The sequence below is a fragment of the Pararge aegeria genome, chromosome 1 (assembly GCF_905163445.1).
Source record: "Pararge aegeria chromosome 1, ilParAegt1.1, whole genome shotgun sequence".
Lineage (NCBI taxonomy): Eukaryota > Metazoa > Arthropoda > Insecta > Lepidoptera > Nymphalidae > Pararge > Pararge aegeria.
In genome coordinates this window covers 18,149,714-18,176,545 of record NC_053180.1, presented here as the reverse complement: position 1 = coordinate 18,176,545, position 26,832 = coordinate 18,149,714, and the positions used below count along the sequence as shown (strand labels likewise).

The window sequence follows — 26,832 nt, the reverse complement described above, 5'->3', positions numbered from 1 at the left end:
ATATTTAAAGTCTGTCTATGACATCGACATAGTTTTTATAAAGACGAATCAAATCGCAAACCATGGTTTTAAGTAAGAAGGATTCAAAAAGGTTTTCTCTTCGGTTCACTTACTCAGAGCTAATACCGAGCCGATTTTGCGTTGCGGAACGATACTGCAAAGAAAACTATTATAGAAAAGCTTTTAAAATAATTGCCATAACATAAACAGATTAGTCTACTACCGTCTTAAACTGCATCAACATTAACACTAGGTGAGATTCTGGTCCAGGTCAAAAATAAAATAAATGTGTTCTATTATTCAATTTAAACAATAAATATATTACTCGTTGGTTAGCTATGAGACTACAGACAAACAGACAGACAAAAAAAAAATATTACTAAACCACCAGTAAAATACACAATGAATACCAATCAACATAGACCTCAAAACCCCAAAACCTGTTTTATTTGTGAATTTCGAATAGATACGTACTTGTCAGCATTTCTTGGACGCGATTATATATTATTTGCAACTGAGTTTAAGTAGTCATTAAAGGTAAACCTACAACATATTACATACATTTATTAAAAGATTTCAGCTCTTGAAAGAAGCAACAAAAAGTAAACAGGAATATGGGATGCTAAGATTATGTTCAATATATTAAAAAAATACAAAATATCTGCTTAATTTCTTTCTAAAATAACCTAATTTATCATTCAACATATAAGATTTACATGTCATTTTATATCGTACATCATGTTCATTGTATTATACACACACGGCATATTTAGCGAAACACAAAAAAAAAGGTTTGATATCAGTATCATGGCTGGTTTCTACGTCAATTAATTTAAAAAGAAATATTTTCAATTAAAAAAACAACGTAACATCACATTTTATGCCATTGTTTTGATTTTATTCAAATACACCTTATCTGGAGCGAACTTCGAGTATTTCTTCCTTCTGAGTTTGATTTAAAATTTCATTGAAATACTGTTATTTTTGTTTTTTTTAATAGAAAAAAAAAACAGTCTTTCTGGAGTTGAGGACTGAATTATGCCTGACTTAGTCCCAACGGAGATTGCCAGGACACTCGAAATGCGAAGAAATGGTCAAACCTACAGAGTGATATCCAGAGATCTGCGTCGACTAGTTTCAACGATCCATCACAGTATATTTTTATTTATTAAAAATAAATCGTCATTATCAGAACTTCATCTTAGAATTCTAGATCTTTAGATCTAAAATATGTATAGCTCCGTATACTATAATATCTAATATTTATAGCATCAAATTCAGTATTTATTGAAATAAAATAATTATAATATTCATTTCAAAAAACTAACTGCACACCTAATAATTGAATTCATATTCAGAATGGTGTCCAATAAATGCCGGTGTGCCCCAAGGTGGCGTGTTGTCTCCTCTCCTGTTTTCAATTTTCATTAGTTCAATTACTCAGAATTTATCCTCTCTCTACCACCTGTATGCAGACGATCTACAGATATATCCCCAATCTAAGTTGCAAGATATACCCCTAGCGATTGAACAAGTAAATAAGGACTTAGAAGAAAGAAAGAAAGAAAGAAACATTTATTTTTTACAGAAGCTGTTGTACAATGGAGTAGATCTTATGGACTCAGGGTAAATCCATCTAAAACAAAAATAATTATAATAGGCAGTCAGAATTTAATTTCACGGATAGATTGGACTACCCTACCTTCTGTTGTTTTTGATGGAGTCCAATTACAATTTAGTGACACAGTCAAGAATCTTGGGGTTGTTTTTGACAGATTTCTTTCTTGGGTTCCCCAGATTAGTGAGGTGAGCAGGAAGATGTTTGCAGCTGTAGGTTCTCTTTGGCGATTAAGTAATTTCCTTCCCATACCAACTAAAATTGCGCTAGCTCAATCTCTCCTCTTTCCAATTCTTGATTACGCTGATACTTGCTATCTTGATTTAACTATGGAGCAATTTAATAATTCATAATTCATATTCTTTCTCTCTTATACTGTGTTCTGTTCAATCCAGCTACTCCTCCATATCTTAAAGAACGGTTTGAGTTTCTCAGTGATTCTCACTGTCGCTCTCTCCGTTCTGAAGATAATCTTATACTAAAAATTCCTTCCCATAGTACTTCTTTCTATTCTTAATCCTTTTCAGTTGAAGCTGTTCGGCTATGGAACTCTCTCCCCTTTCAAATTAGGCGCGCGCAGTCACTACCGATTTTATAAAAGACTCCTTAAAAAACATTTTATGCCACCCTAATTCGTCATTTTTTTTTTTTTTTTGCTTCGGAGTCACTTTTCTTTGTGTTGTTGGCTTGTACTTTGTATGATATAGTAATTGATATAGATATTTATTTTTAATTTGTTAACTGCTCTTCTCCTGTGTACAACCTAACCCTTAAGTCTGTGTTTTTTTTGTTTTTTCCTTTCCTTGATTGGGTTGCCTGGCAGAGATCGCTTTTTAGCGATAAGGCCGCCCATTGTACCTGTGTTTTATTGTGTTGTTTTTGTTTATAATTTAATTTCTGTTAGGTGTACAATAAAGTGTATTTCATTCATTCATTTCATTTTATTTCATTTCATTTCATTTCATTCATTTCATAATTGCATAAATAAAAATTTAACGAAAATAAAAGAATAAGAGATACATAAAATAAATAGCTCGCTTGTTACCTAGTTCTACGGTCTTTGTTATTATCAAATAAAAGGTATCTCTGGCATGATACACTAAAGACATAAAGGCTGTACGGTGATATGGGTACCTTTGCTTTTTCCAAATGAAAAAAAAAATGACCTATGGAGTATGGTGTCAATTTTGAAGTTTGCATATGCTGTGTTGTTTTTTCAAATTTTTGCAGGTCGGTTACTTGTTTACCAATCAGTATAAAAAGATAATAAAAATCAGTAAAAGCATTTAAAAACACTATCTTTCATCATTTTTTAAGCTCAGTCTTCAGTAATTGTGGTGTTTATGTTTTACGCGCAGCAACAAAGCCACAGCGGTCATTTCCCGCCATTATTCGGAAAGAAAACTTTTAAAACTGGCTCGCCAGAATGTTATCGGCAGATGATTTAGAAAGGCTAATTACAGCGAAAAGGTGTGAGATAGAGCAAGAAAAAACTTCCCTGGGCCTTTCGCTGTGTAACAATGTAAGATAATTTTCTTTACTATCTACATTTTGCCCGTGGTGGTTATTTTGCCTACCTGTTGCTTCTGGTTTTGACACATGGAAAACTCATTTATATTGATTTTCCGCCAGTCGCCGGTCGCCGTCGTATTGATTTGACGGTTCAGACGTTTTCGTAGATTGAGTAGTAAGTTTTTCAGTGCTCGATGAATATTTTCATTACCAGTTTTTAAATATTGTAGTATATTGTATGTAATATTGTTGTCAAATCGAAGAATTAAAGTAAATCGTTGGGGTAAGACTTGACTAATATTTAAAATAAATTATCGTTTTTCTTGATGATAAAATTGAATTGTAGTTGAAAAATAATTAATGTTTGTTTGTTTATTGTGTGAACATATTATGTCTTTGAGATAACTTTACATACAGTGGTATCTTTTTTAAGTGGATCTGGGGATTATTACAAGATTTCAAACATTGAACTATCTATACTCTGTGTACTACTTTAGAGACAAGAGAACCTCTAACTTTTTTTAGTTCTACTAGCTGTAGCCGTAAGCGCGCGCGTACGCCTTCGTCCACCCTTATTAAGGATTTTTAATAAATCTTTTGGGATGCTAAATCATAAAAAAATTACATAAGGTATCTTGAAATAATTTTTCAAATTAGACCAGTAGTTCCTGAGATCATCACGTTAAAGTTAACAAACAAACAAACAAACTTTTGAACTTTATATATTAGTCTAAGATGTTTATTATGAATAGTTGCAATCAAAAAATAATATCATATTTAACTCAGCTTTAAAATAAAACAAATGATTACTACAGTGCTAGTAAAAAATTATTAACAGTTTAAAAAAAAATTAATAACATAGTTGAGAGAAAATTACATAATATGTGTAATGCATAAAACAATTCATACGTAGTGAAGACTACACCTTAAAAAATAATAAATTTTTGCTTTGAATAAATAAAATTAATTAATAACCTGACAGATAAACTCAACATACTTCTCAATTCAAGATGGTGGATGGCCCCCATATTGTAATTCCAGGCTAAACAAACCCAATAATTTTTTGGCCCGACTAGCAAATCAAATCTAAGCCCTCAGGATCTATATCTGAACAGACTAACCACTAGGCCAATGAGCAGATGTGAATAAAGTGTGCGAAGGATTGGAGGAGTATTGGAGTGATATAATATTTACATTCCTGTCATTTTATCTTTGTCTTTTGTCTTAATATTAGAACTATAATTGTATATTGCCATTTTATATGGCCTTTTAATGACTTAATTTACTAACCATCTGATATGTGCAAATGCTCTCAAAAGAATTTATTGTGCTACCCACACTTGTCCGAAATAACCATCAACAATAGAGCTATGAAGTCAGTCTTTTGTTATGCATTGAATCAAAAGTTCAAGGCAAGGCACTGGCAAGCTGTAAGCAAGTTCTATTAATCTTTTAAGAACCTTAATTAAAAGTTACGAGTTATGAAAGCGCCCAATACACATTTTCAATTCAGTGGCCTTTTCTAATATGCATTGATTGTTTACGTGAAATGTCAAATGTAATAAAGTTGAAGGGAGGTTTCAAACAACATACTATCCCAAAACTATGATTAAATCTATGAAGTTCTTTGCAGTAAAATATATTTTATTAGTATCAGTGTCATTATCATTATCTACCCATAATTGGCAAATTAGGCTGTAGTCCAGGCTTGCAAAGTGCCGATTGGTAGTCTCATACTCGTAAATATTTTGACTTATCCCATGTACAAAATTATGTAAGAGTGTTTTCCAAAGTTAGGCCATTGTTTTAAATTTTCGGATAAAGTAAAAACAACTATGAGTAAAGTAAAACATATGGAATATGTGGTGAAAGATAGAAAATGTGGTGACGCACTCGACCATTGTTCATCCTTGGCAACGGAGGTCCAACCATTCATCTTTGGAAGTTGTTCCAATCATTATAAATTTGTGAAAATTCCCGACTTCGATCCCCGACAGGCAACTGTAACTTTTCAGAATTATGTGCGTTTTAAATTAAAGGAATAAAAACTTGACGATGTTATCCTTCACCGTTCTTCAACTTTCGAAAAGACCTGTGAATTCACACTTGGCCTGTGTGGTGGTGGCGTAAGCCCTTCTCATTCTGGGAGGACCCGTGCTCTGAGTCGTTAAAAGGTTGATATGACAATATATTTTGTTAAGGCGAAAAAAAAGTGAAAATGGGTCAAATTAGATCGGGTTTTAGTTTGCGTTCTGAGATCGAATCCGTTCATATAACAACAATTTCAATTTATTCATCACAATACATATTGTTACATTTATAATACAATATTTCAAATAAATCTAATTATATAATGTAGCGTTTTTACACCCAGATTGGGCGCAGTCATTTTTTTATAATGAAATAAATTTATGAATTTAAAAATTATAAGTTAGACATCGTATAGTAGGGAAACCGATCATTAATAGATGGTTCGTTGAATGTTTGTTTTTTATTTTCAGAACGTAGAAAACAACAATAATAATTCAACGACTGTAAACCCAGTGAAAGTCAACCGTCCTAGAGCCTTGTCTGAAAACAACGTCCCGCAAGATGCGTGTCATGGCGAAAAGCTACCCGACGCAGACGAAATATCGCCTGATCTAGAGAGATATATAAGGGTAAGTGTATTGATCACACTTATTTTGACCCGCGCTTGAAAAACGATTTTGTGACGACCGTTGTGAATATCTTTCAAGAGGTCACGATGCTTAGACTTTTTTTTAAAGGAGTAAAAATGACCAGTGCATCGCCATCTTCATCTTCCGCGCTAAATTACTACTTTCGAAATAATATGACAAAAATAAGGTAAAGCAATATAATAACAAAGAAGTAATAAAAAAAGAAACTAAAATAAATAACCGACTTATAACTTCATAACGGAAACGTGGGTGAAGCTTCCCAGAATAATGGTATAACTAGCTTATTTCGCAGTAAACGTTCAATATTAATAAAAACCGGCCAAGTACAAGTCGTACTCGCGCACGAAGGGTTCCGTATCATAATAATAATAATATTCATCATGTACATGAGGCAATATGCAAAACCCATTAAATATAAGGCAAATACTTACCATAAGGATGTAAATAAATTAAAATAGAAAAAAATTAGTACACATTAATTAAAGAATCAATATTAATTTCAATTTAAAAATTCAGAATATGACAGAAGGGAGTGCCCGTAAGGCACTATCCTCTGTTTTTGTCACTACGCACAGCAAATTAGTACTTCAAAATGGGATTCTCCGGGCACTCAGGATACATTTTATGCACATAAATTCTTAGAATCGCGGATACGTACCCAAAACGCAGCATTATCTATAAACACAGCAAGAATTTAGGTTTGTCGTTCGGCAGCCCCCTTTAAAGCCACCAAAACAAATACATCATCTGTAAACACTTCTAACCATCACGGTTCATGAGATACAGCTTTGTGACAGACGGATGGACTGCGGAGTCTTAGTAGGGTCCCATTTTACACTTTGGGTACGGTACCCTAAAAACGCAATGTCTACGCGAGGCGCCCGTAAATACAGATTTCCTAAGCAATTACCTACACAATGTTTACAATAGCCATCTATTCGTCGTTCAAACAATTAGTTGCACGCAGCTTGCAGTAAATATAGGAGTAACTAATAGAAATGTATGATGAAGGTATATGGGACCTTGTGTCATTCTGTTTCATAGTCCAAATAATAAATTAAATTTTATTATCATCATAAATTAACCCAATACTGGCCAACTACAGGGTACGGGTCTCCTTTCAGAAGAGAGTCTCCCACGTGCGGATTGGCAGACTTCGCACACCGTTGAGAACGTTATGGAGAACTCTCCATAACGTTCTCTCCGTTTCCTCGCGATGTTTTCCTTCAACGTTAAAAGCAAGTGATATTTAAATTACTTAAATTCCTCCTGACACAGGTATTTTGATGCTTACTATGATATATGTTGTGGAGACGAAGCAAACAATTGCTTTTTTGAAAATCAAACGCAGACGACTAGCGGTTGCCCGCGAGTCGTCTGCGTTTGATTTTGTTTTTTGATGTGGCGTTCAATTTAGTTGTAGTTCTAAAAAAAAATAAAGTATTCAATGTCGCTAAGCCTTAAATGAGAGGTTTGCTACCGTCCGCTGAGGAGTTCTGTCCTCTATCTCCAACCACATTCAGATCTACACAAAGTTCGGGCAAAATTAAATATATAATAAATAATACTACAGTACATAAACAATTATTTCGGTTAATCGGTTATAATTTGTCGGAGTTATGGTGTAAAATCGTCAAACTCTTTCATCCTCTCTCCCAAAAGAACCGAGCTTAATGTCGGGATAAAAAGTATCCTATATTACTTCTAACACTTCCAAGAAAATGTGTACAAAGTTTCATGAGGATCGGTTAGGTAGTTTTTGGGTGAAAGCGTAACAAAGAAACTTACATTGACATTTATAATATTAGTATGGATTTTTTGAATTAGAAATACACATAACTCCGAAATGTTAGTGGTGCGTGCCGGGGCTCGAACTCGGTCTCCATGAAAGGAAAGTCGAAGCTTTACCCACTGCGCTAGCGCCGCTTAACATTAACGTGTGATTAAAACATTTGTTAAGAACTTATCGACCTGCAACGAAGCAGCGTTTGTGTGCTCATTCCAAGCTTTTTTCCCACTCCTAAAAGAGAGGAGTTCTTATCTCAGCGGTGGGAAATTAATAGGCTAGGCTAGGCTAGGTGATGGTTTAAAATAGCATATTACTTAGACAGAAGCTACATTATAAGGGTCTCAATAATCCTTAAGAGAAAGTGCAATATGGATATAGCAATAAATTTGCAAAAAGAGATACAGAGGTCATATTATTTAGTTCAATCGTAAATCGGATGCACAATTTGAAACGCGTAGGCGTGTGGCACTTTGTCGCCGCTACATTGATTTGGCATTGGCAATCACGAGTTTGTTTTTATCCGACTTACAAAAAAGGAGGAGCTGCTTAGCTCGGAACTGTTATTTATAAACCGATTTAATGTTTTTTTGGAATTTGTACTTCATCTATTCACTCGTTCATGGGAGTGAAATTACACGATGTAACGAAATGCGCGAGCACATGGTTACGCGATTTTAGTAGGATGAAGGTAGTCGCGAAACTGAGTGAGAGGGGAATACATAGTCCGCCAGATTTTTTTTTTAAGTTGTACTTCTTTTGGCGCGTTGGGGAAAAATTATGAGGGTAAAACTTTACGATGCGCGCGAGCGCACACCGTCACAAAAAACCGACGCTTAAGTTAGCTATAGAGTTTGCTATAGTCGATTTTAGTTTTTCGAAAAAAAAAGTGACTGTTACACTTTCAATTGTTGTGTAAAAGTCTGCGGGCTCATTTCGGTCATGTAATTGATTCAATTGTACAAAAATCTCAAATTTTTATGTCCAGTGAAACTTGGTGGTCCGATAATGAGATAACAAAACTTGCAATGTATTAAATACCTTTTTTCTTTTGTTAGTGTCGTTTTCTCTACAAACGTAAAATAAGGCGTAAGATACATTTTTGAAAAGATTTTTATCTTGTTACGCCAAAGAAGTACAACTACTAACGCGTACACATAAGTACACAGTACAGTTTTTTTTTTACGGTATACCGTAACAGTTGACAGCCGGTTGGCGCAGTGGACAGCGACCCTGCGAGTCCAAGGCTGTGGGTTCGATTCCCACAGCTGGAAAATGTTTCTGTGATAAACATGAATGTTTTCATTGTCTGGGTGTTTGTCTGTATATTATAAGTATATATTTCATTTATTTATATAAATAAATGTTCATCAGCTTTCTTAGTACACATGGCGATGTGTGTATTGCCGTAGTATATGTATGTATGTATGTAAATTTGAGAGATATTCAATTTGATACGCTGAACGTATTGCTATTAAATTTAATTTAAAGATTCATTTTCACAATAACTTATGATAGTTATCTACTATTGTCCATCCGTTATGCGTTTTGCATTTCACACTACTGGTACCCTAGTAGCGTGAATTGTGAAATGGTTTATAGGGGTAAAAAGTATTCCGACTTAACATTTATAATACTGCTGCAAAAATAGATTGCTGTACCTATACTGTAGGCTTACTATGACCTTCAAGAAAAACTATTTCACAATTTCATAAATACGTGTAATAGCGATAGTTTTCGTAAAGTTCAGGGTAACTTTATCGCTATATATATAAAAGGCAAAGGTGACTGACTGACTGATCTATCAACGCACAGCTCTAACCACTTGACGGATCGGGCTGAAATAGCATCCGTAACGTAGGCATCCGCTAAGAAAGGGTTTTTGAAAATTCCAACCCTAAGAATGTTAAATGGGGGATGAAAGTTTGTATAAAATCCTTAATTTATCAATTTATTTTTCAAGTTACATCGTTCATGGACTTTGATTTTAGGTTTTCGATTAAAAATAAAGAAATACGTGTTTCACAAATTTAAAAAAAAAACCAACTCCAAAGGCATGAAAATTTATATAAACATTTCTGATTTTTAAGTAATTTACGTTCATATTTATCTATTTACAGCATGCCATTTTTTAAACCTTTACCGATAAAATTTACCAAATCAAAAATTTAACTTAACGTGAGCGAAGCCGCGGGCAAAATCTAGTAACTTATATAAACCTTTTAAGCCGAAATACGTACATTGCTTAGCTTTATTTTTTACGAGGAAAAGAAAGCTGAGAAAACTATTGCTTATATTATTAGTCTGTTACTTCTTGATAGTTTAGCTTTCTTTTGGTAAAGAAATGGTTAAAACGGTCCAATACTTTCGGAGTCTATTGGATACAAACAAACTAACACACAAAAAAAATCTTTCCTTTTCATAATATTAGTTATTTATGAATAGAAATTCATGTTAGGTAATGTCTACACATAAGCACTGTGGTTTTAAGTGGGAAGTGCCGGGATCGATTCTCGACAGCAGCAATTTGGGAGTTTATAAATTATACATTTTCTCTGGTTTGGCCTGGTTCTTCGGTGGTGGCTAGTTACCACTCTACAGACTAAGACGTGCGCCCAAGCGATTTAACGTGCCGGTATGTCGCTTAGAAACTGATTAAAGTTCCAGAATTTTCGTATACCTATAACTAGTGTTCCTGCTCGCATTTAACTCTTAATAATTTGAGTAAAAATGCATTACAGCAATGCGCATGTTCGCAGTACTGCAGAGATTTCCCCCCTCCTGTGGGAGGAATGCTTCCCTCAGGCACCAAGGTTATGAATTCATTCTGTCAACTGATCAATAACACAACAGCTAGGGAGAAGATCGGAGCTATTTAGTTTTATATACCGCTTCCGGGTAGGATATGTATAACCGTAATATCTCGATATATATATCGTATAATCGATTATGTTCTAGTATAGTCAAATATTTCTCTATTCAAATAGGCACATAGATGGCACTTTTGATGCGTTGATTACAAACAAAATGTGAACATAGCAGTGAGTAGTGATGGCGATAACTACATTCGTAAACTTAAAACTAAAGCTACGAAGGTTCCAAAAGCGCCCTGGTCTAAGAAGCCCACAACAAACTTAGCCGGGTGTTCTTTTTGTTATCACCATTTAACATTGTCATTTGAAAATATTTAAGAAGCAACCTGGTTAGAGCAATTGTTCACACCCTGTTATAACCTGTAGTTGAAGAATACTATTTATTAATACTAATTGCGAGTAATTTGTTTAAAGTGAAACTTTTTAACGAGCCAAAACTCGATAGAAGTAACTATATGTATGATCAACCTTCCGTCTTTATTATCTAACCACCTCCAAGTACTTACCCATTATCCACATAAATACTTGCATTGCCATTCGAAGTTACATGGGCATACATAATTTTAGCTCAATCGGATGCCAACCAAGTTAAAATGAACTCAGTTGGGAACATAGATTTCAGAATGTAAAATATGAATTTAACCGGTTATTTGGACGCAATTTTCTGCAGTGGCTAAATTCAGTGTCAACTGAGATGCATAAGCGTACTGCAGAAGTAGGATTATAAAATTTAAATATTCTGTCTAAAATTGCAGCATTAATCTTAAAAAACCATTACTACACTGCACAATGAGAAGCGTTTAGGCCGTATTCCACCACTTTGGCCAAGTGCGAATTGGTGGGCTTCACACACCTTCAATAAATAAATAAATAATAATAAATAAATATACTACGATAATACACACATCGCCATCTAGGCCCCAAAGTAAGCGTAGCTTGTGCTATCTGTACTTATAATATACAGATAAACACCCAGACACTGAAAAACATTCGTGTTCATCACACAATCATTTTTCCAGTTGTGGGAATCAAACCCACGGCCTCGGACGCAGAAGGCAGGGTCGCTGCCCACTGTGCCAACCGGCTGTCCACAACTTTGAGAACATTATGTAGAACTCTCAACAAGCTGGTTTCCTCACGATTTTTTTTCTTCAACGTTAAAAAAGTGATATTTTGAGTGCTTAAAACGCATATAGCTCGTAAAGGTTAGAGGCTCTGACCCTAGTGGTTCTATCACCGCTTCAGAAATACAAAAAAATGTAGCATACAAAAGAACATTTGACTTACTTTGCCCTCAAGTGACGGAGTTTTGTTTTAGCGCTTTGATGCACAGAAATTAATTTCCGCTCAGATTACAATCAGCTATTGTTCTAGCCAAGGCTGCAGCCAAGTTCATACCATAACACATTCATGCTCACTATGACTGCACACTTCCGACCTAGATTTCATTTTTGCTCCGCTACATTTATGGGTTTAGGTATACTTGAATGGGTTGCATTTTTCATGTTGATAACGCCCATATCAAGTCACTGAACAGCGTCTACTGAATGGATTAAGCCGTGATAGCGCATTGGGTAGGAGCTCGGCTTGACTTGCGGAAGGCCGAGTTCAAATCCACCTCGCACGCACCTATTACTTTTCTAAGTTATGTGTGTTTTAAGTAAATAAAATGTCACTTGGTTTAACGTTGAAGGAAAAACATCGTGAGGAATCCTGCATACCTGAGAGTTCTTCATAATGTTCCCAAAGGAGTGTGGAGTCCACCGATCCGCATTCGGCCTTGGGCTGGTAATGGTGAATGGGTTTGTAGTTGGGTCTGTGATACCACGAATCAGTCGGTTACGCTGGTTAAGAAGATAGTACAGGCGGGATTCTTTATGCAAATGTATTTCCCTTTATTTTAGATAATGCCTCTACAGATTTTATTTTTTTCGTCAAGTGCAGACATGTCATCATTTCTATTTTCATACCTTATTTCATACCTCCCCCCCGTATCATCATTAACCATCAGGTAAGATTGCAGTTAATAGTTACCTTGTAGTGCAATACATTTTATTTTAAATAATTCGTACCATGCAAAGTTAAGTGGACTCACTTCACACCAGCCATAGGTATATCTCAATTCCCAACTGATTTAGTTTTCGCCCACGTACACTCGTGTGATAAATAACATAATTATTTTAGTCGCGTTGCAAAAAACCTCGCCGCATCAATTGCTCTATATAATTCATAGTGAATGACGTAATGGTGATTATTAAGTGACGTTCCGTAGAAAATTGCTAAGGATGTTAATTACGATAAAACAAATTCAAAAAAATTCAAAAAAACATTTATTTCAAGAAGGCCAAAAATAAGCACTTATGAAAAGTCACGAAAAAATTTGATATAAAAGAATACTAAATATGTATGTTTAATTTTATCAAGACAACTAAAAGTTTCAGTACTTCAAGGTCAAAGTTTTAGAGTATTTCAAGGTCATTGAAGCTTTTAATTTGAACTCTTGGAGTAAGTTAATAATTTAAAGCTGCATCTTAAAATTTCAAGAGTACTTCAAGGTCATTGAAGCTTTTAGTTTTAACTCTTGGATTGAGTTAATAATTTAAAGCAATTGCCACTTTTCCTTACGCTATTACCAGATTTACAGAAGTGTGTAGGAGTTGCGAAATTGATACAGTTGGAAGACAGGACTCGTGTCTCGATGCAAATTTGTATTGTCTTTCATCTGGCACAAAAAAACTGCATACAAAAATTATTTACATAAAGCTAGTGACTCGCGTACCGTAACATACAGGTACACTTGAGAAAAACTGTTTAGTGGAGCTATGGATGAATCTTGCGATATCAGTAAGGTAAGTTTTAAGGTTAATTATGATCTCCCGCGTTTACTAAGTATATTCCTGATTTCTATCTAATGTTTTCAACGCAAAAGATGTCTGTGCACTGTTTTGGCACATCCTTTATCAAAGAAGGCCAGAAATCAATGATATCAGGCCTCCTTAGATAAAGGATGGCCAAAGTTAGTGGCCATTAAACATAGGCAGTAATCTAGATCTTTTATGTTGCTCTGATAAGGTGGCTTGCTCAGAATTGAAAAATCCTCAAAAAATTTAAGAAAAAAAATAATGCGAAAGTTGTTTCTGTAGGTACCCTTTAGGCATGACGAATAATTTAAAAAAACTGCAATGTCTTGTTCGGAAATATCTGCTATATCCTAAAAATATCTTATTTTTGCAGAAATTAATAGTTTTATTGATATAAATTGCAAATTAAATTGAAAAAACCTCAACGTTTGTAATAACATAGATTATTGAATATATGTAGTTTTCTCAGAGTAATTTTTTTCTTGACCAAAATTCAGATTACAGATTCAGTAAAATTTTCTTGATAGAAAAAAATGTTAAAGCTACCTCTAACGGAAACTTAAAGTGCGTTTGTCTTAGTTATTAAAATAAAATAAAAAAATCTATATCATATGACATTACTGAATATTTTGTTGCTAATTCATACTCATATTTCATCCAAGTGTAGGTAAAAATACTTTAATTAAAATTATAGAATTTATTTTATGACGAACTCGACGCCTCATTAAGAATTAGAAAAAGAACTTCAAATTTATTTGTTGTGAATTGACATGCAACCATTTCTGGCGTAAATATATTGTAATGATAAGTACAGGTTGACAGCCGGTTGGCGCACTGGGCAGCGACCCTGCTTTCTGAGTCCAAGGCCGTGTGTTCGATTCCCACAGCTGAAAAGTGTTTGTGTGATGAGCATAGATGTTTTTCAATATCTGGGTGTTTATCCGTATATTATAAGTAATTATGTGTATTGTATTCATAAAAATATTTATCCGCTATCTTAGCACCCATAACACAAGCTTCGCTTACTTTGGAGCTAGGTGGCGATGTGTGTATTGTCGTAGTATATATACAGTAGCGTGCGCTGTGTTTCTTACCAGTGTTTCTTACTTTCGGGGGGCCAAGTTCGAATCCCAACACGCACCTCTAAACAGTGCTTTTACACATAAGAGTAATGCCGTATTTTTATAGCACATAAACCAATGAAGTTTACTAAGTAATGTGCGTTCTAAGCGATTTAAATATCACTTGCTTCAACGGTGAAGGAAAACATCGCGAGCATACCAACATGCCGGAGAGTTCCCATAATGTTCTCAATGGTGTTCGGAGTCCACCATCCCGCACTTTGCCAGCGTTGTGGACTACGGCCTTAATCCCTTCTCATTGTGGGAGGAGACCCGTGCCATGTGGTCGGTCCGGTAATGAGTTGATATGATGAACCTAATTCCCTTAATAATACTTATTCATGCCAGCGGTATTTGGGTGTGTCGTAATACGAAGCTAATTTAGTTAATGCAGGTATTAATGCCGAGGCCAACCCTCTACAGGTTACTCCCTAAACACACCCCGTCGCACCTAGATATTATTGATTACCGCCCAAAACACTATAACTATAACTCTAAGAGGGTGGTCATAGTAGTTTTGTCTAGTGGGAGGGTTACTGCCACCCTACCGATATAGTAGCACAGCGCTTTAGCGTTCCGGTACGATGTCGCGTAGGAACCTAAGAGCAGTGGCGTGCTTAGCGGGTATAAATAAAATAAATAAATATAAAACAGTACACACATCGCCACCTAGCCCCAAAGTAAGCGTAGCTTATTTTATGGGTAGTAAGATGACTGGTGAATATTTTTTTTATAATATACATAAATACTTAGAATATACATATAACCAGACACTGAAACACATTCATGCTCATCACACAAACATTTTCCAGTCGTGGGAATTGAACCCACGGCCTTGGGCTAAGAAAGCAGGGTCGCTGCAAACTGCGCCAATCGGCCGTCAAATATCGTCAGTATGCACAGGGTATACCTACAGATGATTTAAAATGAAGAAAATCTTAAGTAAGATTTATAAAAAACTTAAGGATAGGCATTGTTACAAGTTATAAAAAGCCTACCCTTAATTTTTATAACTTGTAATGATTTTAATATAACTATCTCACCCTATTGAGATTGCTGTAAACGGTCTACTTGTGGAGGAATTTAACAAAAAAATGTGGTTACAGTCATAGAATTAAGAACATACAGAACCCTCATTCAGCCATTATTGTATGCAGTGCATTGTGTCCAAAAGCAAGGAAAACGCTCCGCGCACGTCTCATTTCACACCCGCGAGATGTTGCTGGCCCACAAACTTTTCCCATTATTCCCGTTTTATGGTAAACGTATACATTAGAGGTAAAAAATTTACAAAATGAATGAAATGACTAACCGCCTCCTGTTCGAGAAACTCTACTGAAGTGGAGCGGTTTTTGATGCTTCAATATTAGTCGTGTACACGGTTTCTGTATGTTCCTAATTATATGTAAAAACCATAATAAAAGGCGGTTATTTTGGAAATAACATACCCTTCCGTTTTATTGGTTCGTGCAAATTGAAACTTAAAAAAACATCATGCTAAACATCAAGCTGAGTATGATTTTTTTTAAATAGGCCATACAACCATAATTAATAAATACCCAAAAAGAAGTTTTAAAAGTACGTACGGCATGATAATTAGTAATTTTTATTTTTTTTATGTTGTTCTTTTGCCGCGTTATGGAAAAATGATGAAAGTAAATTATTACGATGCTCGCGCACACCGTCACAAAAAACCAACACCCTGAAGTTAGCTATAGCAAACATTTGAGTTTTTCAAAAAAGGTTTGACAGTGTAGACCTTTAATAGCCAAAGTCTGCGGGCTCATTCCGGTGATTTAATTGATTCAATTGTACAAAAATCTCAAGTTTTAATGTTCAGTGATGGGTGTCCGATAATGAGCTAACTAGATAATTCGTTATGATAAAACTTTCAGTTATTAAATTTTTTTTTAAAAGACTTTTTGTCTCGTTACTCCATAGAAGTATAACGTCCAGCGCATGTACACATGTTTATTTTTTTCTTATTTTCTTTTTCTTTGTTTTCTTACTTACTTAACGGTACGAAACCATATATTAAGATAGGTTGTTACACGTTGGCTTCCTAATAAATAAATAAATAAAAACATTATTAATAACAATCATGCATTACGTCAAAAAACGTAATCGAATAGAATTAATCTGTCGATTACGTTTTTGTAATCAGGCAGTTCTTTTAACTGTTCGTTACTGCCCACTTTACCTCATCATCATATTATGCGATGTGCTAGAGATAAGGAAGTTGGGAGTTTATGCAACAAAATGGTTATGAAAACGTATGAGCGTTGAGGTATACGCTCACCGTCCATCGTCCACTATAAAGTTTTTTTTTGTTAAATACAGTTTGTGAACCCTACTCTACTGTAAGTAAAGTCAAAGTCAAAGTCAAATATTTATTTATTCAAATAGGCACGTAGATGGTTCTTTTCGTGCGTTCATTACATACAAATATGTACATAGTAGAGATGATGGCGTTATCTACATAATTAAATTTAAAACTAAAGCTATTAGGGTTCAACCGCGCCATGGTCTTAGGAGAAGCCTCCAACAAACTTAGCCGGGTGTTCTTTTTGTTATCAACATCTCATATAGTCATTTGACAGGCAACTCGATTAGAGCAGTAATTTACACCCAAGCATTTTTATCGTTCATTATCCTTTATATTATAATAGGATTTTTCTATAAGTTTACGTTTAACACAAACTTTGAACTTTTTATGGGACGTCTCCAAGATATAAACCGAATGTAAAATTGTATACAATTTCTATTAAATGAATTAATTATTTTATATAGGTAGTCTAATAATTATATTGCACTGCAAGTTTATTTTTGCTTCTAACACTCTTAATTTTTGCATTTACTAGTCTCTTAAATTTTGATATATTTGGAAGCGGTGAAAGCCTCGTGGTGTTAACACTTCGACCTTCCTTTTTGGGGGTTCGATTCGAACCTCACCTCTAACTTTTTGGAAAAATGTGCGTCTTTTTTTAAATTGAAGAAATGAAATATCACTTGCTATAACGGTGAAGCAAAACATCGTGAGGATATCTCCATATTAGTGTGCTCAATGTAATTTGAAGTCCAGCGTGTTGGACTACGGCCTAAACCCTTCTCATTCTGAGGTCAGCGTCGTTCCTGCGATTTATCGATATTACGATTGCGAAATGCTATAGAAATATTTCTACGCCGGTTGGTTTTCAGCTTTACAGGGGTTACAAAAAAAACTTTGTGCCACTTTAAATACTTTTTAATAGTCTAATTTCCATGTAACGTAACATAGATATTATTCATATTCGCACTATTAATCTCCATATTTAAAAACTTAAACATTTTCCGGTCTGTTTCACTGCTTTTTATGATGCTGAGTGCTGCTTGGTGAGAATTAAAAAACACCTCATCTTTTAAAACAACATAGAATACATGTTGTTTTCATAGCGAATTTTTTTTCTTGACCATATTTCAGACTATAGCAGGGCTAGCACAGGCAGGAGACGAAAATTATATCCTCCGATAAGGGATATGATTAACGTGCCCAACTGCTAAGCACGGGAATATGGAATGGGAGAAGTTTAGCCACGTTTATAATTACACATATATTTCTTGAATATAATTTCCACTTGTGCGTTAGTACTCTGAGAGTTGATGAAGCTATGGGACAAGATAAATTTGTATCCTTTCCCCCAGGAGATAATTATCTCCAGCCCATGCTAGCCGTGCAGATTCCGTGCACGACTTTAAAATAATAAATAATCATCATTAAAAATATTTTATTGTAAAAAAAGCATGGGGTGCATGGTGTCAATAGTTTTTTTTATTAATTTAGTTTTCTTACATTATCTTATTTTATATGCTTATAATTAACAGTTTCGTAAGATACAATTTTTGAAAAAGAAAAGTACAGCCCTGCTTCTGCGATTTGATACATCGGCCAGGCTGTTCTTCCTATACACATAGATAAACTAAAACTATAAAATTTACACACTTATAATAATTATTACTAAAAATTTTTAATCTACTAAGTATTGTTGAATTTCTTGAGGTCACTCAGGATGGAGTTTACCATGTCGGTGTAAGATTGCAAGGCAGATCTTTTTCGCATCAGAGAGCGCAGCTCATAGGGGAACACCCCAAGGTGCCCGCAAAGGAACTCATGATCCAGGCGGGGTTTTCCGAAGCGGGGACATTCCCGAAATAGATGGTCAAGGGTTTGGCTGGTGGAGTTGTCACAAGGGCACTTATCGTCAGTGGTGATGTGGAAGCGGTGTAGGTAGTGTTTGTTGTATGCGTGTCCAGTGAGAGCCTGCGTGAGAGTGAACGAGATATCCGTGAGCTTGAAGAGCTCGCGAATGTCCATGATAGTAGGCAGCTGTCGCTTAGTGTGCTGCCCCTGCGCCTCGCTCTCATATCGGCTCTGCCAAGTGTTTTGATTTTCCTTTCTTATGTTATGTCTCACAAAAGATATCGGGTTTTGCTTTTCTAGGAACATAATTTATGTTTTATTAATATTGTATACGGGTCTACAAAAATGTTTTAAAAAAATGGGTCACGTAGTAGGTACGTTAACTTTACGCCCACAACTTCTTTGAAACTTGCCTTAGCGCAATGACCTATATAGAAACCTGGAGTTTAAATCTTTTGCTAAAAGCGTGGGTTTCAATGACGTAGGTACTATAACAAATCGTAAGTCGATTTGAGGTTTTTATAGAGCACGCAAATGACTGAGCTCCTTTGCAGAGATAAATATTATGTCCTACTAATATTATAAATGGGAAAGTGGATCTATGTTTGTTTGTTTGTTAGACTCAACTTCCTATTACTGTAGACTCTACGGTAATAGGAACAGTGTAGAGCTTTTGTGTTAGCTTGTCGGGGGAAGATTACTGTCTTGCTTATTTCTGCCGCCAAACAGCATTTCTGTGTCTGAAAGGCGTGGTTGCCTATGCTATTAGAGGAACATGAGGCTTAATTTGATTACCGGCTGCCCCGCGTGGTGAATTTCGGCAAACCACCCCACTGGTCTGGTGGTCACAGAGGCCTGCAATCCGACACGCTGGCCAAGTGCTGGTTCAAACGACATTTAGATCAATATGGTTTCCTCTCGATGTTTTCCTTCACCGTTAAAAAATAAAATAAAAAAATAAAAATCGTTTATTTCGTCTCTTACATTGTAAATGAAACGTCGTGAAGACCTCCTAGTAAGCATCAAAATACCTGTGTCAGGAGGCCTTACTCTTCCATAGCAAAAACAAGATAAAATAAAAATGAGCGTGTGTGTGTGTAGTGTGTGAGTGTGTGTCTACATGTTATTAAGTGCGTCTATACCCATTACATTTTAAATAGAAGTAAACTGAAGAAGCGCCTCAGTTTCTTCATAGGTTAATGTTAAAACAAGTGATATTTCATTCCTTTAATTAAAAAAAAAGTTTTTTCTATTAATGAATAAAAATGTGTCTACAATGGCTATCGACACTTGCAGGTCGTATCCCATGCATGTCCTACGAAATGTTGCTCTCTTTTGTAGGCGCTGAATTTCCCCTCAATTTACTATGAAAAAACTACTACGCCGCTTATGATAGGCTTAAGCATATGGCTAGCAACTTCGAAATGGACATGGGATTACTTCATACTAGAAAAGCATCTGGGAAATATTCCCGCAAGATCTAGAAAAAGCGAGAGTGCCACCAAATTATATATTTTGCGTAATTTTTTTATGTACAATTTTCTGTATGTTTATGTGGTGTACAATAAAAGTGTATTCGTTCAAAATACTCACATTTTCTTAGGTCGTGTAAAGTAAAGACTGAAGTTAATTTTATTACACGCAAGTATACCGTCAGTGAACTCCGGCCCTAATCTACTTGACGGGCTGAATGGACGTCTAGTTAGCGGACTGAATTCAGTATTCAGTGAGCGTTGCGATGTCCTAACCGATGGATGTAAAATAGTTTGGGCTGTAAGCCGTGCTTTGCCCAGTTTTATGTTAACGTTATATGTATCGCAGTGTTTGCAGGCTTCGACATCTGCATTGTATGTTAATATTAAGTGATTCTAATTGAGATCATAGTGCGTTTTGTGATTCTTAAGTAAGTGAAACATATGATTTACATACAGATATAATATCTATATTGTATGTGTAAAGTGTTTGTGATAATAGTATTGTGATTGTTCTAATGTATTAGAGAAATCGCACATCGCAAAAAGTACATAAAAAAGAAAAGTATAACAAACAACGATATAAAAATACAATTTTGCGGACTTATCGCTACATATCGTATTGTGAAATATAGTTAAGCAGGTAAGCAGGTTATATTTATGGTTCCGAAACGTGGTCGCTGCTATGGATCTCGTAAGAATGCTCAGAGTCACTCAGCAGGTCATGGCGATCGTTAAGCTTGGAAATCTCTACGTGAAGAAAAGTAATACGTGATCAAGAATAAAGAGATCCGTTTAAGAACTGAAGTATCCATAGCTCAACGAGTCAAGAGGCCATGAGCGAGGGACATAGAAGCGAGGACATGAGTGAGGGCTCCCAAGGTGCCGGAATGGTGCTCGCAACGTTGGTGACGAGATGAGATGGGCAGACGAACTAAACAAGTTGCAAGAAACCACTGGACCCTAGCGGCTAATACCGTGGTATTTTGAACTCCCAATAAAAGGCCCATGTCCAGCAGTAGACGTCCAACTTAGAAATTATAGTTAAGGTTTATCGTTGATTCAGTCTTTCTAGGAATTTTCTCTCTGGACTGGTCAGATTCGGAAAAAAGAGGGGATTCTGACAATACAAAAAACTGCAACAGGAATAAACGCTATCTGGTCGTCTATCGACCCATCACCGACACGGGTCTTTTCCCATAATGGGTTTAGGCCAAGTGTGGGTTAGCTATTGCTAACATTAAGCGACAAGGCTGCTTGGCTGCTACCAAGCTTTCATCTCTCACAAGATAGAAAACTTTAAACTGTAGAATGATTTTGAAAAAAAGAAATCTGTTGAGTTCCTTGAGAACCGGTGGTAGATCACTACAAACAGACTGATCTGACGTTTCTAAAGTAGTTATAAAACGCAAAATTCATTTATTTCAAGTAGATCTATGCTTGAAATACCTAAATTAATATTGAATTTAAGAAGAAATTTTAATTAATAATGTTTAATAGCGGCCGTTGATGTACTGTTTCTTGGCATAGTAAACAGCGTGCGAATATTGTGCGAAAGAGAGAGCATAACATCGGTAGCCTTTTATAAATCTATTCTTTAATTGCGCGGGTTATATGGGGGTGAAAGTTTCCCACCGTTTAGAAAAGCTACTGAATGCGGGGACAAGACCATAAGTGCTCCCTGAGATAATAGAACAACGACTATCACCTAACTGATAAAAAGGATTGAAACGATCCTCGCATTGTGGAAAACGCTGCGTGTAACGTAGCATGTTAACACGTAGAACCATTATTAAAGAATAACTCACGCAGTCCAACGTTTACAAGTCAAATTGAAATAAATCATCCAAGTAAACAATGTATTGAAAACGTTAAACGTCTGGTTCACGCGACACAATTTCCCCAACGCTTTGCCATCGATCTTGTTATCAAACATAATGAACAGCGTGGCGATTTAGACGTTAAACCGTCTACGGGTTGTTTTGGTAAACGATATGGCGCACGCAATATGTAAATCACTGGGTTCTGGGTCACAGTGATTAAAACACTATTTAATACATGTATTCGTCTGTGATTTAACAGACAATGTATTGCAGGTTGGTTCATTTTATGCATCCATAGAGTATGAATATTTCACTTCTGAGCTCTGTAGGAGAAATGATATTAAATCATAGACCCTGCACGGCCGTCATGGGCAGGAAATAATTATCAACCGGGGGAAAGGTTGTCTGGGAGGGATCGCTTTAGCGATGAGACGACCATTTCACGCTTGAATTATCTTTCGGAGATTAGAAAGGAGATTGCAAACAAATAAAAAGTATCCCAAGTTTTTAAGACTCCGGGATGCAAACTTTCTTTATTCAAAATTTTGGTAACAATTCAGTAAACAGTATTGATAGCTGTGTGCGTAGGTAATATAAATCCCCGGGAACGATTCGGACTATAAAGTATGCTATGTCCCTCTCCAGGATTCTAGCTTTAATGTTCAATACTTTGTTAGAATTGCAGTGTTTACGCCGAACAACGGTGGTAAGCAGACAGACACATTTTCGCATTTATAACATTAGTTCCCCTTATATTATTAGGTCCCCTACTATTAGGCACATGCCTCTTCTGACATAGGGGACGGACTCCGGGCTGGTAAGAATATCTTGTCGAAAAACATAACAATTTTGTTCAATCCGGGACGTCGCAAAATCTTACAATAATAACGTTTGAGCCGGAACCTTGCTTCAAACATCATTAAACAAACGTTATAAGATAGTGTTTGGTTTCGTCTAAACCAATACAGCAGTTTTGTGGAATTAAGGGCAGAGAATTAAAGGCTGACTTAAATAGGATTTTGCGATCGTGCCTACCGTAGGTATTTATTGGCAACAGTAGCCAAATTTCTCAAATGGCTTCACGCTCGAAACTTTCATCAGCATACGAAATCAACGTATTGTTTCGATGCTATCGCCTACGGAGTATGTAAACTATTCAGTTTCTGGGCCAATGCTTTTGATTATAGGTACGTCTTGCGATTGTGTGGAAATTGAGGGCTTTGTTCTACGGACTTCTCGTTCTGATTAATTTTAATCGAGAAATGGCTTCGAAAATATAACGAAAAGTTGTAATTGTTGGATAGAAGCTGGCGTTACTTTGCGGAATTCCATGATATATTATGAAAATAAAGCTTAATCGGCTATACTCCGCGAGAAGCTGGACACCCGATTAGAGATATGGGTTTAATAAAACTGTTTAATAACATTTTTCATTGATGATCGGTTCCTATCTAGTCGTAGCGTAATGTTACATAGCATATAGCCTACCTCAATAAACTGACTATTCAACACGATAAAATTCCTCTAATTTGAATCAGTAGTTCCTGAGATGAGTACGTTCAACCAAATTCTTAAGGATTAAGTATTGATTTGCAAATGTTTGAGGCCGCGTCTGGAACACCATAATAAACCAAGTAATGATCTATGACTCTGTGGCGGTCTCCACATTATAAAACTAGATGGCGCGCGCCACAAAGATCCTGTAAAGTGTTAGCGCAGTTTTCATAAATAATGATCATATAAATACATAAAAGACAAAGGTGACTGACTGACTGACAGATCTATCAATACACAAATCTGAGAGGATTAAATGGGGGATGAAAGTATGAATAAATTTCTTCAATTTATTTTTCAAGTTACATCCATGAAACTTTGATTTTAGGTTTTCGATTTAAAATAAAGAAAATGTGTTTCACAATTTTGAAAATTGCAACTCCAATGGCATCAAATCGAGAATGAAAATTTATATGAAGGTCTCTGATATTTATTTAATCAAAAGTTTAACTTAACGTGAGCGAAGCCGCGTGCAAAAGCTAGTATGATATACAACTTCCAAGAATGAATAGCCTGACTTCGGTGTCCAAGAACGGACACCCGCCCGGGGGAGATCTCCCTATTGTTACGGTCGAGCATCATCATAGCTTCGATGCAAGTCACTTGAATAAGCAAAATCAATGATCGTATAATAACTACGCTTGAGTTATATTATTGCTTATATCATGTATGAGGAGACTGTCGATGAGAAAAGCAGATTATACCGAGAGGAAGCCGGCAAACAAGTCATAAGTTGCGTTTTTCTTACATCAGCAGTTTTACAATTATTATTCCGACTTGCGAGAGCCGGGTTGTTTGCTTTCAAGCGACATTTGGGTTGTGCCTAGTTTTCTTTCTATTGAAACTACCCGCGTACACAAACAGCACACGTTTTACGAGGAACGTGCAACGTTATCATTTTTTTACATAGGTATATATTGGCTTCAGTTTTTGGGCATTGTTCATAGAATTTTGGTTAAGAAATTCCTTACACATATATATCCATAACAGGCTATAATTGATGTACCACGTTCTACAGTCGCTAGTAAAAACTAACAAGTCGTCTGCATGATTAACTACGTGCCGGAGTAACGCGTTAATAAGTTAATTGAGCTGTTTTCATAAAGACTAATGCACATTGCTTTGTACTCGGCTGGGCAGTGGGGACTCAGTGACTTGTTGAAAGTCAGAGTCGAAACTTTCCTTATGCAAATAGACCTACACAAAAGGTAGGTACCGTTTCAAAAAACAAAAAACGCTGGACCACAGAATAATATAATTCCAAGGAACACTTAAGAATGGTTCAATCGCCCAGCGCGCGGAGCCAATAAACCAAAGAAGAAAAAAGCACTTATCTATTACGCTATGTGCATAGCTAAAAGTGAGTAGGTACAAACAAAATTTTCAACCGCAGTGAAATTATTGTGATACTCGTAACTAGAATCAACTTAAATAAGTATAAATAAATAATGAGATAAAAATTTAACCACTTATTTTAATTGTTTGTACATAGTTTAGTAAGGATACATGTTAACTCCCCGGGGAAAGGATATAATTGTATTTCCTCCCACAGCTTTGTCAACTCTCAGAGTAAGCACTTGAACACAAGTGGAAATCCAAATAATATATGTGTAATAATTAACGTGGTGGTGGACACGTAACATTTATCCCGAGTCAGGAGTGTTTTTTTTTTTTTTTTTTAATTTATAGAGAAGTGCATGCCTAGAAGATGGCTATTCACTCTTGATTTGAAGTCAGGGATGTATAATTCGGGGTATATAATTTTAGTCCGCTGCTTATGCTAGCCGCATTGGTTGATCTCCGAACTTCGCAATGGAAGCCCTAGGGCTCGACGTAGTAAAGGAACTGCTTCCCAAGAGTGTCTCTTGGGATGCCGAAAGGGTTTTGACGGTACAACTACGCGAAAACTTTGTATAATATCGTCATGAACGTCTTTAACAGCCATTTTAAATGAGTGGCGTTGCGGGCGTGGGAACCTTGGTTCGCTTGGCGCAAGACCGCGAGAAGTTCGCTGAGCTGATACGGCCAACCTCCAGTAGTGGAGAGAGAGAGACAGACAGACAGACAGACAGACATGTAGTGAAGGCAGATAAAAATACATTTGTCAACACCCCTCCTCTTCCCTACTGCCATCTACTGCGATCACTATACCGTCTGCCCAGAGCGCTGGGCACAAAGTTTTGCCCATAAACACCTTAAGAAAGGCCTTTAGTCCAGCATTGGACTGTTATAGGCTAGACATGGTGATAATTCCATGTGTTATACTTTTAATTAAGTTAAAAAAATCATGCTTTTGTACCCAGCGCGCTGGGCAAACCCTCCCGTTGGGAAATGCCTGTAGTCCAGCAGTGGACTGTTATAGGATATAAATGATGATAAATAATAATAAATAATATTAAATAAATATACTACGACAATACACACATCGCCATCTAGATGACTGTTGAATATTTTTATAAATAACATACATAAATACTTATGATATACACATAAACACCCAGACACTGGAAAACATTATGTTCATCACACATTTTTCCAGTACGTGGGTTCGATTCCCAGAATCGAACCCACGGCCTTGGATAAATTTAAAAAAAATAAATGCTACAACTTTAATATTAGAATGCAATTAATACAACTATATATTACTAACATTTTAATATATACTCAAGCGATGTCCTGCAGATGTCCACCAAAAAGACTTTCTGCCACTATTCTTGGTAATTTTGTAAATATACTCGACCTTTTCCGATTAGTGTTCATTACACATTGTATATCAATCCTTAAGATAGGTATTGTAATAACGTGACGCCTCTGTGATAAATCGCGTAATTACTGGCCCCCGCCTTAATTACACGGCCGGCGGATTTATTAAAATGTGGAAAGAGTATTTTGCATGTTGCAATGGACAACGAGGTCGTTAACCTCTCACTTAATTACTAGTTAATACCAGTAGCCTTAGTACAAGGTTTGCTCGCTCGCAATTGAGGAGTCATTTTCGCATATCAAACTTTATACCGTCAAAGTTGTTCAAATGTAGTTGTTTGAGAGTCGCTAATCCTGTACTTCTCGTTTTTGTTTTACAAACGTTCTGTCAAATCCCGTCCTGAATAATTTTAGCATTAATTCTTGACTTATACGAATTAACGTGAGCATTAATGCCACTCTTTTTACAGTCGCCAATTCTCTACTTCAGATTTTAGTATTACAAACGCTCTGTCAAAAGGAATTATAGGCAAATTTGCCCTTAAATTTTATAGGCGATCCATTTTCATTTTCAAGCCTTCGTTATTCGGAACGACTCTTGTACTAAGGGTACCTACTCGTACTGTTCGCTTAGTAACAAGATTTGCACGC

General features: G+C 35.9%; 1 protein-coding gene across 2 annotated transcripts in view; it reads left to right on the top strand.

The window, feature by feature from the left end:
• The first annotated feature begins 2,865 nt into the window (after window positions 1-2,865).
• The window catches only part of LOC120626427 (trichohyalin-like), a 36,574-nt gene continuing 12,607 nt past the window's right edge, over window positions 2,866-26,832 (top strand). Inside the window, exons 1-2 of one of the 2 annotated variants that reach the window (XM_039893955.1) lie at window positions 2,866-3,140; window positions 5,632-5,790. In XM_039893955.1, coding sequence (XP_039749889.1) covers window positions 3,045-3,140; window positions 5,632-5,790 — 255 coding nt within the window. In that variant the 5' untranslated portion in view covers window positions 2,866-3,044. Of the gene's footprint in view, window positions 3,141-3,266; window positions 3,414-5,631; window positions 5,791-26,832 lie in introns of those variants that run through there. The other variant, XM_039893963.1, reaches the window with a different exon arrangement.